This window comes from Archocentrus centrarchus (assembly GCF_007364275.1).
Source record: "Archocentrus centrarchus isolate MPI-CPG fArcCen1 chromosome 18 unlocalized genomic scaffold, fArcCen1 scaffold_23_ctg1, whole genome shotgun sequence".
Classification (NCBI taxonomy): domain Eukaryota; kingdom Metazoa; phylum Chordata; class Actinopteri; order Cichliformes; family Cichlidae; genus Archocentrus; species Archocentrus centrarchus.
Genome location: NW_022060145.1, coordinates 5,724,084 through 5,746,953, shown reverse-complemented (window position 1 = coordinate 5,746,953; position 22,870 = coordinate 5,724,084). Strand labels below are relative to the sequence as shown.

General features: G+C 41.5%; 2 protein-coding genes and 1 non-coding gene across 4 annotated transcripts in view; all 3 read right to left on the bottom strand.

Moving 5' to 3' along the window:
- dennd4c (DENN/MADD domain containing 4C) overlaps positions 1 to 10,790 on the bottom strand; it is a 38,306-nt gene extending 27,516 nt beyond the window's left edge. For both annotated transcript variants that reach the window (XM_030722594.1, XM_030722595.1), the window contains exon 1: positions 10,469 to 10,790. The gene's annotated coding sequence lies outside the window, so the exon portion shown is untranslated. The remainder of the gene's footprint in view (positions 1 to 10,468) is intronic.
- A 1,917-nt stretch (positions 10,791 to 12,707) lies between these two features.
- haus6 (HAUS augmin-like complex, subunit 6) lies at positions 12,708 to 22,213 on the bottom strand. The gene is made up of 16 exons (XM_030722569.1): positions 21,780 to 22,213; positions 21,543 to 21,638; positions 21,377 to 21,455; positions 19,841 to 19,973; positions 19,547 to 19,691; positions 17,748 to 17,810; positions 17,614 to 17,671; positions 17,254 to 17,427; positions 16,708 to 16,904; positions 16,167 to 16,296; positions 15,465 to 15,567; positions 15,281 to 15,344; positions 14,467 to 14,605; positions 14,215 to 14,313; positions 13,870 to 14,005; positions 12,708 to 13,736 (listed from the first exon to the last, which is right to left on the bottom strand). The coding sequence occupies exons 1-16, from the start codon at positions 21,923 to 21,925 to the stop codon at positions 13,033 to 13,035; spliced, it is 2,466 nt and encodes an 821-aa protein (XP_030578429.1). The 5' UTR covers positions 21,926 to 22,213; the 3' UTR covers positions 12,708 to 13,032.
- Positions 15,019 to 15,149, bottom strand: LOC115775263 (small Cajal body-specific RNA 8). Its single transcript, XR_004019285.1, has one exon.
- Positions 22,214 to 22,870: the final 657 nt, after the last annotated feature.

Sequence of the window (22,870 nt, the reverse complement as noted above, 5' to 3'; positions counted from 1 at the left end):
ATGCTCACTCGTTTTTGCCATTTCATTCTAATGAAAGAGCCACAAATGACGTTAGTTTAAGCAATTACTAAACATTAGACGCCGCAGAGTAGCCCAGCAGTGTTTTCTTTGGTCAAAACAATCATATAAAAATATCTTTACTAGCATGTTGATCATTGTTGCGACATTACTTTCTGGCAACCACAAATACAACAGACAAGCACATTAAATATAATTACGGATTTCTCTTGGTATGTACATTTTTAGAAGCATAATGCAAGCAGACAAGTCAAGAACTATATAACACTGGTCAATTCTGCATGTTTTAAAAGGGGAAAATGTTCCACATTATAGTCTTAAGGCAAGCACGTCCGTGCACTCTTCAAAGAGCTTTTTGGACCAACACAGGAAGTTCAATTTTTCCAGCCGTGAGTCAGCTTCTGCAGCCGGACAGAAAAAGAAGCCAATCTGTACAGCTACAGACAGCTGAACTTTATGACACAGCTTAATGCAGTCCTTTGTACTCTTCTTGTTTCTATTTTTTTTTTACCAGTAGACTTGATAGCGCACTGCAGTAACTCCAGCATATTATGAAGAAGCAACAATGCAGGCATTGTGAATGTTGATAAATGAAAAAAGAAAATATCTAAAGGAATAGATGTGAAGCTGTGTTTGTGTGTAGGAGACTGCAGTTCAAGGTGGAGTCTAATGGTTGCTGGGGCAGCGTGCGGCAGGCTGGCTTACCTGAGAGAAATTATTCAGCTACAGTGAGACACAAAAACACCAGACACACTTTCCATATCCTCCCGAGAACCAAGGAAAAGAGTACCTTTCAATTCAGTTACATTCAATTTTTTTTTTTTTTGGGGGGGGGGGGGGGCAACGTTATATAATCTCTGTAACAAATGAAGTTATGTTTCATTATTGTCATTAATTTGCAACAGAGCACGACTCACTAAAAATCAAGAATTCATGCAGTGCTACTTTCTGGACTCAAACTTGGCTTTTTGCCTATGCGAATGTGCCAAAATTGATTTGTTTCAAGCAGACTGCCAGCTTTACAGTCCAGGTACCTTTCAACAGTTAAAATTGGATATTTGCCCAGAACATGACTTCCTTTTCATTACAATGCTGGGGGGGGAAAAAACTCCAGCAAAAAAGAGCAGAGTGCAATGCGTCAACGCAACCATTTAAGCAGCACAACCAGAGGCTGAATGACTTCTACTTTTCCACTTACAGAAATAGCAGTAAAAGTGCATTAATGAAGGCAGGAGGTAGGCAGCTCTACCTGACCAGGTTACCGGCTGAAGTGAGCAATCGTCTCTTTATCTCTTTATTGATGGCCACGTGTTTATTTACACTACATTTACTGTCCCTGAAACTTGTTTATATTTGTGTCTGGCTATCAATCCCATTATGTGACAGCGCCAATGCAGAGACAGAGTTAAGACTTTTGGCTCTGAAGAGATTTACTGCACCGTATCCATGGTTACATCTTGATGGCCAAAACCCTATTTAAAAGCAAAATGCTGTTTTCTCCATATTTGCTCAACAACAAAACCACACTGTTAAATGTGCTCTCACCAAAGTGGCCAACAAATGCTCTCTAGTGGTTTAAACATTGACCGAATGGGCTTTCTGTGTTTGTGTGTAAATGAATGCCTCTTTACAGCCCAAAACACCTGACATGAAAATGGTCCAGGGGGTGTATTACAAATGAGCAGCTGCCTGCATTTTAACACCTGCTTGATTTTTTCTGGATTTTATACTTAAGATTCAAATGTTTATGCCACAAAGACAAATTGACCACCAGCTTATACGCTAGTAACTGCAAATCTGGAGCCAGAAAAGACAAGAGTGCCAAGTAATCAGCTAACACTAACTAACTTGGTTAACGAGGTCCATCCATCCATCCATAACCAGCAAACAATTTGGTAGCAATAATAGCAATACCGGTAATAACTAATAATAAAGACTAATAATAATTGGATATGGAGAAGAAAATGGATGGATGGAATAGCAATAACTCCTCAGGTGGTCTGCTGGTACATTAACCACACAGAAAGAAGCAAAAAAAATGGCGTTCAAACCATAAACGGTGAAGATGTGGGGAGGTTGGGGTGAGTGCTAAGGTGCTAACTGTGAGGCAGGGATAACTGCAGTGTTTTCCCTTTCAGTAAGCAAAAAGGCATAAAATATGTAAGACATTTACTCTCAAAATTTCTGTTTATCAGAACTTATGGCCGATTTATAGCATCACATTTATGTCCATTTCCATAGGTATTTGCCTATGCAGAGGTATATGCAACCTACAAATATGTTCTTGCGTGCAATCCTCCAGAAAGAAAAAACAAAACAGCAGCACACAGCTTAACATGGATGACGCTGTGTGTAGGTCAAACGCTGATTGGTCAAAACAGGAAATGGAGTGACAGTGAAGTTTACCATAAACAGCAAAAAAACATCAAAGATGGCATGAAAAGGACAGAGAGTGGCCACAGCAGACAATTTTCACTGTTTATCACTTCAGCTCTTTGTATGTTAGAACTTTGCTGAAATGCAGCCAGGCTAAACGCTTAGCTGAGCTGTGGTGGCGTAGGTGCAAGATGGACACACACACACACACACACACACACACGCCCACGCGCACACAGATTTATTCCCCACTTTAGAGGCTACACCAGTGAGAGAGCACCAGATCACATTATGGTGATTTGGAGAGGCCAGCTGTTTGGAGCGGCCAAAACAGAGAAACTGAACCAAAACAGAAAAGTTCAACGCTCTCAGTTTAGACACGAGACCTTATGTAGTCATGCGTGCTAAAGGGAACTGCACAATTCTTTGTCACTTTGAGCAACCTCTTTCACATTATAATCATTTGTTCGAGTGGTAACATAAAAATATTGATTACAGCTTTGAAATCCAAGAAGGGAGTTGGGTAAGTTTGACTACCTGAATAAAGCTGTAATGGCATACAGTGAGGTAAATGAGATTTAATATCCATCGACTGCCTTCACGGCTACAGTAGATCAGGCTGCGGTGTGGTCAGGTAACAGCAACCCCTAGATGAATGACCACTTCAGTGAACAGAGCCTCATTTTCTTGTTTTTGTACGTCACTGATCAGCAGGAAAGCATTTTAGGTTTGGCTATTTTTGACAACTCTACCTTGTAAAAAAATTTGTTTTGGTGGATAGCATACACAGTTTAACCTCCGTCATAACCTCTGCATGGCATCTCCTGTAAAACAGACGTGGTGGCATGAAAAATATCAAGACTGAGTCATACCGCTTCCCGAGATAATTGGCATAGATTACCACTTTGAATGCTTCCCTGCGACTGTTCACTAAACCAATGAAATACATACTTCAGAGAAAATACAAGAGCACAACACCAAGGCTGGCATGTCATTTATATAACTTGGTATGACATTTGCTTTCGTGCAGTTAGCCCTTTTTTTTTCTTCTTCAAGCCTGTTTAACTGGTGTGCTCTTTTAATACCATTTCTAACAGCAGGTTAATTCAATGACCTTCACCAGAGAGAAACAACCACATATCATTTCCTGTTGTCAGAAAAAGGGCTAATGAAGAAACATATAACATATTTGCTGTTACCAGGTTCCCACTAGAAGTGGAATTCTACACTGATTCTGCACAACACACGGGAAATTTTCTGTAAGTTAGTCATTGAAAAGGATACTGAACAGACCATACATTTAGTGATTATGTGTTAATGTGGAGTACACTCAGGTCACAACCACCACCAGTACTGACATTACTTATGTTTCCACTGGGTCACACACCACCTGATGTCAGGTGTACCCACAACTGCAGACACACTCCTTTAAAGCTAGAACCACTGGAGAGTCCCCTGTGTGTTCACCACACACACACACACACACACACTCACCTCACAACCATACAAACATCTCTTTGCGACAGCTCATAATAGATGACGCTGCCATAGCAACCGAGCCCCAACAATGCCAGGCTGCACGACCCTGAGCTGCGACTCGTGTTACTCTAGCTGAGGAAATTGATCTTTCAAGGGTAGCTGCCACGTTCTCTGTAAAGTCAGACTCAAAGGGTTTGAAAAGAAGAAGAAGAAAAAAAAAAAAAAAGCATAGTTTTAGTTTTAGATATACAGTAAAGAAAATGGCAGCGAAGGATTTTTTTTTTTTTTTATTGCCACTTTTATTGTCTGGTGAGCAAATAAAGCTTGGCAGTGGCCATAAATGGCGGTGCTGACAAGAAATTAGACCTAAAAGCTTAAAAGCGTTCGTAAACAGAGGTGAACGCAGCATCAGGGATTTTCTGCCCTTTTAAAGGCGAGCAACATGAGAGAGAGAGAGATTGAGAGGGAAAACAAAAAATATGAAGAGAAACTCACTGAAGCTTCATGGGTCAAAAGAGCCAAACCGGCAGACAAATTGGTCCATTACATTTCCACTACACTCAAGCCTTGTGTTGTAACTTGAACCCATTCCCCCTAAAAAGGTAGTGACCTGCCCCTCCCTTTCCATTTGAAAACCTGTTCCTCTGTTACATGTGAGGCCTGACGATCGAGTGACACGCTCTTTGTCGGGGTTTCACTCAGAGAGCCGGGTCACTGAGAACCGTGACAGAGACAAAAAAAAAAAAGAATTTTATCAAGTTTTAGCAGGAAAATCCTCTCACTGAGAGTTAGAGCTCTAGATGTGCTTGTTATACCACAGTATCCACCACTCTGGTATTCAAAAAATTAAAATAAATAAATAAAAGGGCTGGAAACTATTTTGATGCTCAGTTGATGGAAAGAGAATTTGCTCCTTTTCAGCATTCAAAGTGCACGTTTCAATCGATAACCCCAGAAAAAGCCAAAGGAGTGTTAGCTAAATTTGCAGAGGTGACAACTGCATTGTCATCCTCCAGCAGAACATAGTTGTACTATAATCAGAACTTTCAAGCAACTGTGATCATTTACAGAAGCACACAGGGGGAGAGGACCTATCCAGATATTATGAAATGAGACCAGACAAGGCGCAGTGGAATAACACACAATGTAATGAACAACTGCCTCCTGTATGATCGACCCTTCTTTTAGAAATCAGTAACTTCTAGTACATTTCAAAGCAGTTCAATACTGCTTCGGAGGAAATCTCTGCCCTTGTGGTTGCTTGTAATGTTAAAACTGTGAGAACTCTTTAAATACTGACTGGGCCATTCCTTAAAGTACTGGATTTTCCTGCACTGCAAATGGGGTGGGGGTGGGGGGGTGGGCGCACTGGTCTTTACTTGCTTGCAAACTTGCCAAAGGGTTGGCTATGGAGCCCAACAACCCCTGAGGGCAGAGGGAAGCTCTCAAGTTGCCATAAACAAAACCAGGGCAGTCCCTCTCCTCATAGGCTGGTGTACTAAAGACAGTGTTAACAGTATTCACCTGGCTTGCTACTTTTTCTCCAAGATCCCACGGTGAGTTCGGATAAATCCAATGATGGGGGAGGGGGGGTGCGGAGAAAGGGACAGAAAAAGAAACAGAGATTTCTCTATTTAAGTGGAACCCCTTACTCTATCCCCCATGCTCTGCCCCACAATGATCTCATCCCTTTCACACAAAAGAGCTTGGAGGCTCGCTCCCCAGGGGAACGAAAGCGCCCGTCTGCGTGCGCGTGCACGCACAAGATTGTGTGTGTTTGTGTGTGATGCTGGACAACAGAGAGTGCTGTGTCTGTCTCAGTTATTTCAGCGGGAGCCCTGCCATGCACATCCACTCACAGCTTGTCTGAAACAGCTGCTGAGGATGACACACACAACTATGAAGGGGAATGTCTCAAGTGTGTACAGATGCAGTAATTACACTAGAGAGCAGAATTAACCGTGATTATAAATAGCAGGTGATCATTAAATAGTGACACTAGAGGAGGGAGATGATCTGTTTAGGGTTAATAGCAATATTTGGCATCGGTGTATCAATAATCACATCACAAGAGGGAGAGATACAATCTATAACAATATCGATATTTTGCCCTAAGCTTCAAGAAAGAAAGAAAGCAAATGAGTTAAAAGAAAAAGGCAATCTTATTTCAACTATTACAGCCTCCAGCTCCAGCACACTGCCCTTTCAGTGCCAGTGGCGGCTGCTGAGCCATGCTGTGTCACACTCTGCAGCACCAGAGCCTGCTTCAAGTGGCACTCTGTAGTTCTGGGGCTTTGGAGGATCTGAAGAGCAAAGTGGCCCTCCCTGCCACCTGTCATCACAGTGTGCCGCCGGTGTCTGAGGCCAGACTGAGTACAAGCTGCCAACGAGGTGATGAAACCTCCCCTTTACAAGGCGACGACCACAGCAGGGGGGGGGGGAAATAAATAAATAAAATCATTGCTGTTTCTGAAGTGGAGCGCTGGTTTGAGGGTAGATAAATGAAAGCCAGCAGAGCTGCTGTCTGATTGCATTCATATGGTGCGAGCTGGAGTATGCATGCACATAGCTGGCTGTTAAAGTGCGGTCTGGAAATACCTCACTCTGCTCATTAATCTCGACAGCGTGTTGTGATAAAGCTAAAAGCCCAAGTTAACAGGACTGAGCCACGTGAGCCTTCAGGTAATTAAGAAAATAAGAACAGTTCTAACAAAAGCATCTTCATGTGCACTTGCAAAAAAAAAAAAAAAAAAAAAAAAAAGGTATCTTGCTATTCAATATTTGCTGATAGGTGTGTGTGAGAGAGAGGCGGAGCCTGCGTGATAGCCTAGCGTTATCATATCCATATGCTAACAACACCCCTCTCGCTCTACAGGGCCTGAATAAAGCTCGAAGACCTGCAGTGAACTCTGTTTTTAGGCCGTGTTTGTTTAACCCTGGCAGCCGCTTTTTACGCACAAATACCTACATAAAATCCAATTTCACTGAAGCACAGACGACAGTTGTCAGCAAGCTTCTCAGAATAGGTATCTGATTGCCAAATCACACTGATAACAGGCAGAACAGATAAAGCTGGTTGTTGCTGCTGCAGGCTATTTGAATTTGAGCTTTTGGGCATTGGGTCTAATTGAAGTTACTAAATAGTGCCCTCATATTTCACAATTTTATAGCTTTAACCAAGGAGCATCTGCAACTTGCAGCTGACACATACTTATAGAAGTCAACAAAAACCCAGCTGTTTCCGCAAACAGCCATGTTGTCCGCTCCCTCCCTGAATCTTATCTCTAAATCTTTAACCCTAAACGGCAATCCAACACATTCAGAGATAGCATCAAAGCTAACACTGTCGGGCAGTCGGGGGGAGAAGTGGAACAAATTCTAATGATTGGAACTCAACGTTTTCCGCTTTTCTTCCTGGATCACCGTGGGCCTCTAGTTACGCTGTGTGAAGCAGGTGTTTTTAAAAGAAATGAGCCTGTCAAAAGCAACTGTTGTCCCGCACAGCCTGAAAACAGCATGCAGACCACGTTTCCCTCAGAAATGTGACTTTTTTAGTTAACTTGGGTAGCTGCGAGGAGCGAGGCCAGGCTTAGCAGAAACGTCACAAGACTGCCTCTCCCTCCTGAAGCGTGACAGCCCGGTGGACACAGCATTCTTTCCACTGTAAGGAGAAGGGAGAGAGGGCAAACTCATTGCTCTTGCTAGTTAGCTGGGCCTATACAACTCAGACGCAGGCCTACTGAAAGAAAGCAACTAGGAGAGTGGCAAACCACAGCTGAGTACAAGGGTCAAAGGTGGGAAATGGGTTACCTGAGAGGAAAGAGAAGCAGATTACAAGAACCTTCCTGCTGATCTTTGGCTAGAAACAACTATATGGCATTGATTTGCCTTGAGAGGTGCAAACTCGGGTGCATACTGGCTCCAAAGGGACGAGAAACTGAAATCATCTGGCAGCTAATTGAGTAGAAAAACTGAAAAAAATTAGTGATACTATAAGAAATGATGAGCTTGCTGAAGTGTCCTTGAGTCGGTTGTTACTGCACGGCACTTTCTTCACACAAGGACAAATATTACACAGTGACTAGTTCATACAAACAATGTAAAACTTGACTTTGAAAGATCTGAAATAGTTGAAAGGCTGCCCACATATGTTTAATGCTGAAGGGGAACTAGGAAACATTAATATTGAAAAAAGTGGGAAAAAGCCAGTAAAATATATACACATATATGAAGTACTGACATAATTTCTGTGCAACCTCTGAATTAGCTGAAGATACAAATATATGACACATTTTAGCACACAATGAAAACCAGAGGCGGTCATCATATTAGAGACAACCAAATCTACCGGCTCTATCTGCATGAGTGTCAGAGCACCTGAACAAATACTCAGCCCTGTGAGGTACAGCTGCCCCGCAGTACTAACAAGTAAAGACAAAGAAGTCAAATATGTTCATCTTCTTAGCAAAATAAGCCAGGTGGTTATGCTCGTGAGAACAGCAATAACTCAACCAAATGGTGATCCATTGGTTTTCTGGTTTATTCTTTGTTGCGTTTTTACTCATATGGGCACATTCTTCTCACAAACTACACTCAACAGGAAATATTCCTGTTCACTACAGAGTGGGTACTGCCTGCCTACTTCTATTTAACATTTCTGGCATTGACATAAAAGGAAAACTAATAAAATGTAAGCTATTTAGTAAGAGTTTTTGCAGTCTTCCTTCAAAAACTGACACCATCATGCAGGGTGAAGTGGTATAATTTGGTGGAAGGAACTGAAGCAAAGGGGGGGGGGGGGGGGGGGGGGTGTCAACACTGCCAATGCATGTGACTCAGAGAAGTTGAGGTTTCATTTATAGCACCACAAGTCATTCATTGACATGAAAGTGTCAGATGATGTGTAAGTCCTGGAAAATCATTGATAACGGAACAAGAGCATGAAGTGCAAAAGCATCGAAAGTTGTCAGGATTAAATGTTTATTTAAAATGGAGAGTTCTCGGTTCTGGTTTAGGAGTGGGGGGGTGGGGGGGTTTGTTGCAATTGCTTGCTTTTGTCCTATAACCTGACAGGGAGTTAGGTGTCAGCAGTAATGTAAGAACTGAAATGTAAGTGCCACCTAGAGTAAAAAAGGCCAGTGAAAGAAAAGAATGTCATCAAGTCAAAGTGCCGTAAAGAGGTGGGCTCGCTCAGTACCTCAGACAAAAATGGCAGTGAAAGTGTGGGTGACAAATCAACCTGAAAGTGTCAAGGCAAGTGGAGGCTGTGGAAGAAAAAAAAAAAATTTAACTCCATCACATCCACTGCTGGGTGAGGCAAACTGACGTGTGTAAAGTGAACACAACTGGGAATGGAGGAACAAAGCCGATCACAAAGATACACGCTAATGTATGCCAAGGTACCACCCTCATGCTCCCACTGAATAAATACTGGCTTTCAACTGCCTGTTGCTGCTCCCTTGGCCGGTCCACCTCCTTTCCTCGGTCACCTGACAGAGCCTTTGGAAAACCAGCAGGGTGGCAAAGTGCGAGGTCAATGTACACAAAGCCACAGTGCAGCCATGACCCATTTTCTACCTGCAGTATTGTAGAGGTTAGTGAGAGGAAACATTCACTCCGCTCCCCTTTTTTCCAGCACCTGTCGAGGAAAGCCAAGGTCACGAAAGAGATTTTTCTGCTTTGTTTCCACGTGGCAAAGACTCAGAGCACTCTCCATGGTTTTCACTCGCTGCATGCCTCGATCAGCCTGTCATTACATGGCATTCCTGCAGCCAGCTCAGCTGCTAAAACACCTAACTGAAATTATGAATACCCTGAGTACAATAGAAGAGGAAGTGCTAAGCTTAGCTCTGCTGGAACTTGTGCCATCATAGCAGAAATACCACATGGAATCCATGATTCACCATAACTGTGATGGGAGCAGAGAGTACTCTGCTGCCCTGAGGGGTCAGACTGCCGCCGGCTGGCAAGCAGTCAAGTGCTGAGGCGTAGATATGTGAGCACCTTGGGACTGTGTTCAATGGCATTAAGTGCCGGCCCCACACTCAGAACCATATCACACACACGGCTATAAAATGGATAAAAGCAAACTCACAAAGAAGTCAGGCCAACAGATCCTTAAGTGTACAAAAAATTTCCTGCCAAATACAGTTTTATCCAAGCATGCATTTGATTCCACGCTGGAAGTTTCAGTTTGTTACTGGGAGCAGACACCTGCAAGGGGAGACAGGCTCCAGGAGAGCTGAGGAGAGCGACAGGGAGGGCCCGGGGAGGAGAGAGGAGTAGCAGGAGGAGGAGGAGAGGGGTGTTATATTCCTAACTGTTGCATCCCAACCTTAAGTAGGTCAACTTTGATGCAGGAAATAGACCTCATCGTGGGTATAACAAAAGAAATTTCCTCCCATGATCACCCCGAGCGCTGATACGTGGCTCTCTCTCTCTCTCTTTCCGTGGTTGGATAACACGCTGAAAAGTGCAGTAGCAGCAGCGTAACACCAGGAAAAATGTATTTTCAGCGGGTTGCCACAGCGAAAGTTACCATAACATACTTCACTCACTCTTTCTCATCCCCACGGAGGAAAATACGAGTACTTACCAGCTGTTTACACTGCAGCCAGAGACAATGTTGACATGTAGGCAACTTGCTGTTTTACCACCAGAATTATTCTGCACTCTTTGTGCAAAAACACGTCAAACTCGGAGGGCGAGGAACAAAAAGAAGAAAAAACACCACCTAGAAATACTCCTTTGTACTTTGCGGGCTACTTCTTCGCCACACTTTCATCTGAAGTTGTCGGCGGAGGCAGGCGCCATGTTTGTATCTGCGCTGATAGTTGAGCTGGAGAGCTTTGCTTCTGAACCGCTCTCTCTCTCTCTCTGACTGGAACCGCCCAGAGAAGAGGAAACGCAACAACCCCCCCCCCCCCCCCCCCCCCCCGCCGCAACCGACTCTGGGAGAGCAAGCAACCGAGCGCGCTAACGTGCAATCACTTCAGCTCTGCCTCTTCAAAGTAAAAGACGCCTTAATGGTAAGTTTTTAAAAAGTTAAGGGTTTATAAGTCAATGAATAAATTATTGTATGAACATTCTATTTATTTAGTATATGTATTGCTACTTTAAAAAAAACTTTTTTAATGTAATTACAACACTGCATGCATGTGCTTTATTAGTCTACTGCTACACATTGCTATACATATATACATTAGTGTACTATCCCAGATGCCATAGGGCAAGAGGGAGAGGTACACCCTGCACAGGTCGCCAGCCTGTCGCAGGGCCAACACAGAGAGACAACCATTCACACTCATGGGCAATTTAGAGTGGCCAGTTAACCTAATCTAACCCCAGTAACTGCATGTCTTTCGACTGGGAGGAAACCCACGCAGACACGGGGAGAACAGGAAAACTCCACACAGCGAGAGGCCTGGGACAAGGTGGAATCAAGCCCAGACCTTCTAGATGTTATTCTGTGAGGCAGCAGTGCTAACCATGGTGGTGCTGCCCACGGTGCACGCACGGTCATTGTGTATCTATTACTCAATTACTTTGGTGTAATATGAATGCAATGGGGGAAGTCTTGATAGGAAAAGCTGCAAAACCTATGAAAATGCAGTTAAGTCCAAAATCCATGCCCTCGTTTACATTTTCCAAAGTCATCCAGCAGGCCGGATCGGAAGCTTTTCTGGGCCAATTCTGGCCCCCAGGCCTTATGTTTGACCCTGTTGTAGACAGTTAAATCAGCTTTAATTCTACAAAATTCACATGCAGCTGAAATACTATTACAATACACACATGTTAATTTATATGGGAGACAACAACTTGAAACCTGGACCCCTACAGTGAGATCTAGTGCATTTGTTATGTTGGCATGGCTGTATACCACTTAATCTTTTATAGGCAGAGGGAATGCAAAATAACATAAAATGGATGTTTTGTTGAGACATTTAAACCCCAGTGGGAATGGTCTCTTCCAGGATGGCCATTTGCACATCCATAAGGAGAGTAGGAATGTCTGAATTGTTTTCATGAGCATTAAATTAATGAAAAATCTTTGAAACAACAATGTCCCACCCCTCCATTAGTGCATACCTCTAGAAATTTTCCAATCTAGTAGCCAAATCCTTAAGCCTTGGCAATTTACATCTTGCCCAAGAACTGCAGTTGAAAAAGAGCCATCTGGTTAACACCGGCACATTTACAGTAATGTTGATCAATGTGAACTGTTCCTGTAAATAAATTTGATTAAGCTTCACACTGTAACGGTACAGAAGACTGTGAAAGATCTAACCAGCACACCTGACAGGGAAGGGACTGAATGCTCAATGTGATATTTAAAAGAAAATGAATGCAAATGAGTTTCATTCAGTATTTCATGATTATGTTTCGCATAGTACAACAATTTCAACTGAAGTGCAGTCAAATCTCTTTGCACCCAAATGCTAAATGTTTATTTTGAAGGAGTATCATTTTGACTTCCTGCTTTTTCTCAGTCTTTAGTGCTGCCTTGCTTCATATTTACTTTAGGGACTTTTTTTTTTTTTACACATCCCCAATCTTAAATTATTGCAAATTACACCTATTAAAAAAAAAAAAAATCATCAGGTGGTTTAAAAAAAACAAAAAAAACTTTAAATAAAACACCAGGAGCTCCAAAACAATTCTATAACCTGGATTTGCAAACAGCAGCTTGCATTTGATACCTAATAAACACAATTAAAAAAAAAATAACTGAACATCACTAAAATGAGAAATTCTGTTTGAACGATTATTGGACACTTTGCAGCTGAAACTTTGAGACACAATGCACCATGACTAAAAAAGGGCAGGCATGCATCTTTTATTTCCAACATGTTAAAACCCAGCCAATAGTGCAGTGTAAACGCTGGGGAACAAGAATTTCCAATAGATTCAGTGGTTCGAAGAGGATAATTCACTCCTATCAGAAATCTCAGTCATTCACACAACAGCCCACATTTTGCAGTTTTATTAAAGGAGTTTATGTCTCACTAATTTAATAATTAGCAGCCTTAGACACTGAAAATCAGCTTAGTTTACAACAGGTGGCTTATTTACAGATATACATATTTCTTACATGTCTACATTAAAATTACAGGACAATTTAAGACAGTGGAGGCTGATGAGTAGTTCCTCTGAATGCAGCTAACATTTCATGTCATCTATTGGGGAGAATGTGATCAGCTTGGGAAGGCTGTACTCCTGCTTCTTTACAGGTGAGGGGGTCTTCAGTGCATCTAGGTCTAGTGAAAAAACCTTATCTGTGGCTTCTTCTGATGATGCTGGTTTCTCCATCCAGTCTCTGTTCAAACCAGAAACCGCGTGATCTATCAGAAGGCAGTCAGGCGTCCTCATGCCTTCCATCAAGAATCCATCATTTCTTGCTTGCTGCCGACGTGTGTATAACGGCGACTGCTTCGCCTCAGGCTTCAGTGAGGGGATGAGCAGCTCATCATCATCGCTCTTCACCGCTTCATCGTCAAGGCTCAGCAGACTGTCGCAGCCCGGAATTTCAGGGAGAGTTTCCTGGTCGAGGCTGAAGTGGACCGCACCGATGCCTGTGCCGCTCGGGCTGTCGTAGGCCTCTGTGTTGAAGGTGTCCCACGAGAGAACGGACTTGTGCAAGACCCCCTGCTGGCAGACAAGAAGGCCACTGTGGTTCACGACAGTAGCCGTGATAGGAGAGGGGACAGTCTGGGAGGGAGTGTCAGTGCTCTGCAACTCATCGCAGGACTCGCTGACAGAGGTGAGTCCCTCTATGATGCTGTCATTCAACTCTTCCTGCAGCTGATTTCTTTTAGCTTTGTCTTCCTCGACGGCCTTACGCCAGGAACTCTTCACGTCCATAACTTCGGGCAGAAATAGCCAGGAGGAGGAAAGTAATTTCATTAAATGAAAGTTTGTTAAAAAATCTTTTTGAAAGTCAGGTTCTCTAATGCATCAAACCATGCTGTTAAAATCTTTTACCAGTTTATGACTTACTCAGGCTCTCAGGGGTACGTGGCAGCTGTTTCAGAGCAGAGAAGGGATCTCTTTGAAGACTGCTGAGAAGGGCCTCCAAATCCAAACCTTTAACCCTGCCCTCTGAACGAGTGGTTGTCGTTACAGCATCGGCAAACTAATAATATAAACATACACATAACTTGGCAATGAATCAGAAAATCTTGTTTTCCATTTTCACTATGTCCACTTTTTAAGACTTATGAACCCTTAAAAAAAAAAAAAAAAAAATACAGTAATACCTATTAAGTTATGAAGTTCTCAGTTATACAGCATTTGCTACAGATGTGATAGTTTGGTTGAGATTTTTTTTTTTTTTTTAAATACCTGAGCAGCAAGGTTATCATACTCCATGTTTAATATCTGAGTCTTGGTCCTGATGGGAGTCACCTTCTGATGAGTGCGGATCGTCTTCCTCACATTCACCTGATAGACAAATGCAGCTATTTAATAATTTACTTTTTAAAACATGGATTATCAGAGGAATCATTTTACAAAGGTTTAGAGGAAAGAATCCAGAAAACACAAAATTAACCCTTTAAACAGAGAAAACTTGTCATATGAAAATATGACACTTGCCTGTGACGATGATGGCGGTGCAGCTCTGTGAGGGGGGGAGGGGGGCATGTCAAAAAGCCAGTCGAGAGAGGTATTTGCTCGTGTTGTCTCAGTCTTGACGACAGGACTTTCGGTCCTCTCAGCTGTTGCAGGGCAAGTGCTGTTTAGATAAGAAAGTGCTTCATTATTTCAAACACATTCACGCACTCATTTGCTTCTGGATGCAGTGCAGCTCAGTACTGATGTCGCCCTAAACTTGAGTGACAGTTCAGCAGAGTGGATGTGTTTAAGTTCAAATTCTCAGGTTCAGAGCAAGACAAGATGGAAATTCTCAGCTGTAAAGCACATAAAAAAATAAATAAATAAAATAAGTGCACCGTGCTTTGACATAAATCTAATGAATCTGTGGTACAGGTAAATGTTTGACAAACAATGACACTTCACCACATGCTCCAGGTTAACAAGGTTTTCGTTAACCTTTCCCATTCTACTCTAAAAACTTTAAGCTCATTTATACCATGTTTCAATAAAAATTCTATCATCAGATTCAGATAATAGAATTTGATTCATACAGAGTGTCTGCTCCGTATCTGTCCGTGGCGATTTCTCTCAATTCGCCGCGGTCATCAGAGAGCAGGGATGCTATAGGGAGGACTAGTGACGGGCAGAGCACTGCTCAGGACTGCCCAGGTATCTGCCTCCCATCAGATCCCCCCCCCCCCCCCCTCCCCCCAAAAAAACAAAACAAAAACAAAACAGGAACACAACCACAAAAAAACAACATTAAAATGAAAAATATTGTCATTAAGTTCAAATTTCCCTAAGGCATCGTTACCTGTTGAGGTTGGAAAAGCTAACACTGACACCTTCCTGTGATTTACTCTCGGTGTGCTTCTCTTCTGGAGGGGAAAAAACAAAACAAAAACTAACATTAAATAAAAACAAAATGTAACCTTCCATATTAAATAAAGAAAAAGAAAAAAAAAAAAAAAACAGTATTATAATCCGACTCTGCTCACCAAGAAGTTTAGCAGGGTACTGCGAGAACACACTACTTTTGTAGCTTGCTTCAGCCGCCGGCTTAAAGGATAGTGGAGCCATTGGTGAGAGGAAGCTAAGAGCCTGAAAATAAACAAACAAAAAAAACAGGACCTATAACTAATGAGGATTTAATGAAATTCTAAAATAAATGTAGAAATCAGATAACATTACAGCCCCACTTCATAACCGTAAACCGTAAATCTTATTACCTTAGTTTGCCATAATTTGGAGGCCTTGCCCTAAACTTCTATAGTCACCCCTGGGTTAGTAAAGATATAACACATATTCCAGCAAAAATACATTTTTCATTATTAACAATATTCAGTAACCACATCCGAGAACAGACACTAAACATTTCACTTCAGATGAATACAGCCAAAGTGTACAAAGTGTACTTAATGTCAAGGAATATTGAATATTGTGTTGAACATCTTTGAAGAGTAAATAAAACACATGCCAAATTTCACGGCTCAACTCCTTATGGTTTTGGAGTCTATAGACGAGGAATGTAAAACCTCACAGAGGGACGATGGAATGACGACAATATCCTCCTGTTTATATTGCGCAGGAAGATAAAAACCTCAAACTCCGAGCAACATGGACAATAAAAATGCATCATCTTAATTTAAAATAAGTGCTTGTATGGTGTGATTTAAGTATAAAAGGAAGGGATCACTTACAGGATCTTCATTGAGAAAAGAGACTAGGGGTGTATTTTTCAGAGTATCCATCCACTTCTTGTCCCACTCTGTCTCCAACTCCTGAATGGCATTCCTGACTTCAGGAATTTCTTCCTTAGAAATCTTCTGCCTGGGAGGTGGCATTAAAGGACACCTTTGAAGTTAATTTATTTACTAAAAGAAAAATAAATGTTGACACCAAGTCAAATCTATTACCAAAGCATTTTCCAAACCACAAACACCCATAAATTTAGATGTACAGATAGGAGGGGCAGCGGATTCATAAAGTAAACTATGTTGAATATGGAACTCCCAGGCAGGTGGAAAAGAGGAAGATGGATGTAGTGGAGGAGGACATGCAGAGGGTGGGTGTGACAGAAGATGATGCTTGGAATAGGGTGAGATAAAGGCACATGAGCCGCTGTGGCACCGCTAAAGGAAGCAGTCAAAAGAAGAAGCCAGTGCAGGTGCAACAACACCAAATGTAAATAAGCTCATGTAAGAAGTGCATTCGATCAATCAAGTGCAGCTTAATATATACCTGATGAGGTGGAGGTCCTGCAGTGTACGACCCATCTGGTGACACTTCTCTCGCAGGTGGTGAGGGCTGAGCTGGGGCTTGGGGATGTGAGAGACCCGACAACGTTCCTCCTTCAAAAGCTGCAGTGCGTGGGTCATCAGCTCCATCACGCAGAGGAGATTCAGCTGGTTGGCTTCATACATGTTCCCCGAACTTAACTGGAAATAAAAAGCATACACACACAAAAAAAACAAACAAAAAACACAGAGGGTGAAAGTTGTCAAAACGATGATTTATGAACTAATGCCACTGTCTACCATTGTTTGCCAAATCTTCTGTAGCTACTGTCTAGAGCACTGTTTCTTTTTCTCTACAAAGACTGTGATTCTCATATGTATGCCCAATTGTGGTAACTTTTCACCACAACGTTCAAGACATAGTAATGTGGGGGAAAAGATGATTTACAGTTTTAGATAAGAGAAACAAATAAAAAGAACAGACTCAAGATTCAAAGAACTCTCACTGTTGTATTTAAGAGTGAGTCGACCCATTTCTCTGCCCGCTCACCTGATGTGGGAGCTGTTCAATTCTCTCCAGCAGGCAGCCAGGAATTTTAAGAACTTGATCCATCCCGTCAAGGATGTATTGATCTACATCCCCTTTCAAAACACTCTCCATGGCGCTCTGCTCCTCTTTGATGGTCAACAGCATTCCATCAATGTCCGACCACAAGGCGCGAACCTTAGGACAACAGAGCAACATCTGTGAGCTCTTAGAAAAGTAGACAAACCTCAGCACAGGATTCTCTACTCATCTCCAATATCATGAATCCATTTAGAAAACACTGAGAATGTACTGTCACAATAAAAAAAAAGTACAACTAATCTCCTACAGTGTGAAAGGTTTTGCCAAGATAACATTACATACCTTTTTGAGCTTCTCAGCTGCAGAAGTTTCCTCCTGAGAACAATCGCTGCTGTAGCGTCTGAAAGGACAGTTCCATTTGCTCAATGCGTCTTAAGAAATTAAATCTGGGGTACTGAGAAAGAAATTATACATACTTGAGCAGCTCATCATACTTGGCACCGTCTGCTTTGATGTCCTTCATAGACTTCACCAGAAGTCTTTACAAGAGAAAAAAAAAAGAACTTCAAGACAAAACTAAAGTAGTACAGGCCAAATTCCATGTTCATACATGTATACATGTATGTATAAATACATTTCACTGTGCATTGTACTGTGTATAACTGCGCATGTGATAAATAAACACTATCTTATCTTATCATATTCAAGCCTTCAACACAGCAAAGGTGCTTTCTCAGCTCTGACATGGTAATGCATAGAATTTAAAAGCATTTCTTTTTGGTGGAGTCCTGCTCTTTTGCATCCCGTCATGGCTTACTGAAACAGCTGCAGGAAGTGAGCCATCATAAATGAAATTTGCTTCACGTAAACTTTTCACGTTTTTCCGCTGGAACAACTCAAGATATCAGCTGAGAAAAAGGGCCTGCTGATTGCACTCACTCAGAGGCAAACTACTACTAACAAGTTCACATGATAGTATAGAATGCTATAATTCTCACGCAAGTCAGAATTTAAAGGAAAGCACCTGTAAATATTTTGCTTATAAAATATACTGCTTAAAACATAAATTTGTAACCATGGAAGAAGAATAGAGGACAAAAGTGAAATAGCAGGAATAACCCAATGATCACACACTAAAAGCCATGTCTTACAGGTTTGGAAATTAGTGTGGTTAAAAAAGCCGGCTATATTTAAGTACTTGGGGTGGCTCGGGTGATAGAGCAAGTTATCTACAAATAAGGTCAGTGGATTGATCCCCGGCTCTTCCTATGAATGCAAGTCCGTCAACTGAACCTCGAGTTGCCCTCGATGCATCCACTGGTGGACGTATTTCAAAGCAACATTTTGATGATGCCTAACCTAGAAAAGCTGCCGCTGACAGTTTATAATCTAACACTTTAAAGTGGTACAAAGTGTATTTTTGTTACATTTATGTCATTACATTAAAGTAAGCATTACAACACATTTAATTTTTCTTGAATCCTCGTATTTCTCCAACATCTGTTTCAGTTCTGCTTCCGCAAGCACGGATACAGGAACCCTACAACCTCATACCACAATGCTTCTATTTGTTTACTTAAAATGCTGCTTATTGTATTACACTTAGATTTTTTTTATTGAACTCTTTATTAATTTTTTACTATTTTCTATTTAATCATGCTCCTTTTCTGAGTAATTACCACCTCATAGAGACATTTTTTCCATCATATTGTATTTATTTTTTAAGCTCTTTTATTATCGCTTGTGTTATAGATCTTCCATGACACAATCATTTCCCAACTTTTGGATTAAAAAAAAAACAAAACAAACAAACAAACAAAAAAAAACCTCATCTCATCTCATCCTAAAAGCTACTCAGAGAAAGTGGATTTCATTTAAATTAAACATGTTTGTATGATTTACTGTAATAAAATAAACACTTCCATCTGCAGGTCACTTCAATGAATCCAAATAAAGTTCTAGATGTAAATCTCTCCACTCAACAGCCGCCTTAAAATGCCTCCTTTATGCAGCTAATATCGAAATTCACTTTAATTTCAAAAATCAGGCACAGAAATTGCAACATGTATGTTTTTGGCCATTTGATAAAACAAAAATGTACATAAGCTTGAGTAAATTAAACCTCATGTTTCTTTTTATTATTATACAAATCCTGATGATTTTCACTTGGTGAAAAGGCCCAAATCTCTTTGTTTGGTAACTTTTTTTTTATCTGCATTAAAATCCCAGCAAAGCAGCAGCTCTGTAAAGCTGCTCAAACTGACAGTGGACTTACTGAGCCCGTCTCTGGTACTCCTGGAGAAAACGATCCTGTTCCACTGCAGCTTTCAAAAACCTGGTATGGATCCGATTGAACCTCCTAATTGCCACGTCCAAGGTTGAAGCGGGCACTGCCGCAGCCTCAGGAAGCCAGCTGTCATCTGATAGCAATAATGTTCAAGATCATTTGATGGAGTCTTTGCAAACCAGGTCCGTGGCAAATTAAATTCAGTAGGATGACACTTTACACTTTTGGGGTTGTACAGGCTACTGGTGATGGATTGGGGGGGGCATTTCCATCAAGCCCTACCTGTGGTGAATGTCTTCATTTCCTGCAGCATGACATGATTCACCAAATGAAGCATCAAGCTGGTAAACTTGGGGCCTCCGGGTGAGAGAAACAACGACGCCACCACTTTGGATCCTGCATTTGCGGTTTCATCCTACACAGTCATAAACAGGTAGCTGTCAGTGTACTAAATACAAACCTTTTACAGTAATTAAAAAGATTTTACTATCGATTTATATAAGGCTGCACAATTAATCAAATTTTAATCTTGATCAATATTTGGGCTTCCCGTGATTAACATGACCAAACAATACTAAAAACTCATGCTCCGCCAATAGAGCGCAAGCAAACGCAAATCAAGAGCTCCCTGCGTTAGCGCCGGATGATGTGCCTGAATGCATCATTAACAGCCGCCTCCTGCACTGTACAGTGTGAAGTTTGTGCACTTGACTGCAGTGGTATACTATAAATAACAGACCACTGACACAAAAGTCAAATATTTGGCGCAGTAGAAGGTGAAGAGCTCGTCCCACAAAGTGGATCGTCATCTGTTGTTTGGAAATACTTCAGATTTCAGTAATGTTAACAAAGCATTCGTGCAACAAATACAGCAGAGTTGCATCTATGCTGCAAAGCAACACGACTAATTTATACAGCCACCTGAAAACACACTACCAACTGTGGTATAATTAATGAAGCCCAAGAAAAACAACGCTAACTTCAACTCAGACATCCATAAAAGCAAAACCCATCCTGCACATCTGTCTATCCATCCAGCCTGCAAAGATGCGCTGAAATCACCAACACAACTGCATTTCGCCAGAAGACAAGTGTCCAACAAACACAGTGAATCATGAAGGCTTCAGAAAAAGGGTCAAAATACTGGTCAAGCAAAATGTTATCCCCTTGTGCAATTATATTTCCAAAGTTGCAATATCTGTACTACACCGAAAAAAGCAGGGAGAATAGAGAGGGATCTCATAGCTGCCGAATACTTTGCTTTGAGATTTATTCCCATGCATCGTGCAAGACTTTATATTTTGCTTCTAGTAAATGCACTTAGATCAGGTGAATAAAACCTTATGTGTCTGCAAAGATGAATTAACAGAAATATAGCAAAATGTAAAGGTTAAAGCAGTGCCCTGTTGATTTAATTTTGTCCTAAACTTAGGTACAATTTATATTATTTATATTTATCTACTGAGAGACGCACTGAGTTTAGGTGAATAAGGAGAGCCAATTTTATTTTGATGCAGAAATGTTGCCCCACATGGATGTGAAAGCAGTGTTGCGTTTACATGACAGTGCAACAAAAACATTTTTTTGCCACTAAAAGTCACTGAATAACCAGGACAAACATCCCTTTTATGTTTATGTGAAGAGGAGCGTGAAGGTCGCACAAAGAGGAATTTAAAGCAATGAAGCAAAGCACGAGGATAAAAAAAAGGGGTGATGACAGAATTTCAGATTTTAAGGATACAGAGGTACGTGTATGTAATCTGTGGATTCCGTGGTCAGAAGAAGAAGAGCAATAGAGAACAAAAATCATATTCTCACCATTATTTCTCGCAGCCAAGCGCAGGTAACTTTACGGAACTCAGCGTCCGCCTTGTGGTTTAAAACAGGCCAGCAGTGCCTAATAACCCAACGATAAACAAGAAGAGATTTAAACAAATATTGATGAAGACAATGCTTATACAGGACTGGCTATTGTTGGCTTTACCTGTATGCCTCATGGAAACGTGTCGGGTTGAGTTTCTCCAACAGGAAATGGGTTACTATGTAAAAGGCATCTTTGTTGGGTTTCTCGAACATGTTCCTGTGGGCCATAAAGTAAAACTACATAAAAACGTAAAAGTTAAAGTCAAGCTAAAGTGAAAGCAGCTACATACTGGACAAGTTCAGTGTATAATCCACAGATTAGCTGGCACTGTTAAAAATGAATCGAAAACAAACTCACGGCCCTACGTTGACGTGTTTAGCATTAATATTGGTTTTGCCAGCGACCGACAAAACTGCAGCGGCCGGCTGAAATCCCAGCCCGAGGAGACCAAACCACAAATACTGCCCATTCTCCTTCTGCATCAGTGTCGGGTTCGCCATCATTCAGAAGCACCGTGAACGTGCGTCCGCCCGTGGCGACTTCAAAGCTCCAGAAAACCCCTGTTCAGCTAGCCTCCCTGCTAGCCACAACGTTTACACTTCGCTAACTTTAACAACAGGGCGCAACTCAAATAACAAGCACTGCCAAGAAGCAGCTACGTTATTTAAAAAAAAAAAACGCTGCCGTTGAAGTTAAATCCGGGTTAACATTTGTTAATATGTCTGGCAAATATCATGATCCGTTTGGGAAGCAGAAAACAATGACACAAACCGCCAATTTTTCTAAAAATCACCCGGATGTTGTTATTTACTTCCGGTTAGCGAAGGTAACGGCGCACGGCTTTCCCATTGGTGTGAACCAATGTTTAAAAACTTCTATTTCATGCACTCACCTGTGTGAACCGCTTCTTTGTTGTATTTTAAGCTATAAGTACCTACATGTGGTGCCGTTTTGTGTCGAGCGTAAATTGCTAAAGTGTAGTCCTAATAGCAGATAGTTTGATTCGGCTTTGGTCACAATAATTTACTGCTTTATATTCCATTGGGAAGCTAAAGCTACCAGCTAAATTGAGTCCCTTTACCCCAAAGAGCAGCCTACAGGTTACATATACTATAAATCACATATTTTACCCACAGTCAGTTGTATTATAAGGATAATAGACTGTACACAGGCCAAAGTCGAGCAATCACAACATTCACAAGTCTCACCTAACTCTGCCCTGAGTTCACAGCAGAGGTGGGAAGTAACGAAGTACAAATACTTCGTTACTGTACTTAAGTAGATTTTTTAGGTATCTGTACTTTACTTAAGTATTTATTTTTCTGACTACTTTTTACTTTTACTCCCTACATTTTTACGCAAGTATCTGTACTTTCTACTTCTTACATTTTCAAACAGACTCGTTACTTTTTAACGTCAGAGACAAGTTTGCATTTCCGGTCAGTGCG

Bases quoted from the DNA above. Each gene is read 5' to 3' on its own strand.
- haus6 (XM_030722569.1), bottom strand. From the start codon at position 21,925: ATGATGGCGAACCCGACACTGATGCAGAAGGAGAATGGGCAGTATTTG. The intron at 21,456-21,542 runs GTAAAGCCAACA...TTGGGTTATTAG, and splicing joins CGTTTCCATGAGGCATACAG to GCACTGCTGGCCTGTTTTAA. The intron at 15,568-16,166 runs GTAAGTGATCCC...GTTTATTTTCAG, and splicing joins CTTTTCTCAATGAAGATCCT to GCTCTTAGCTTCCTCTCACC.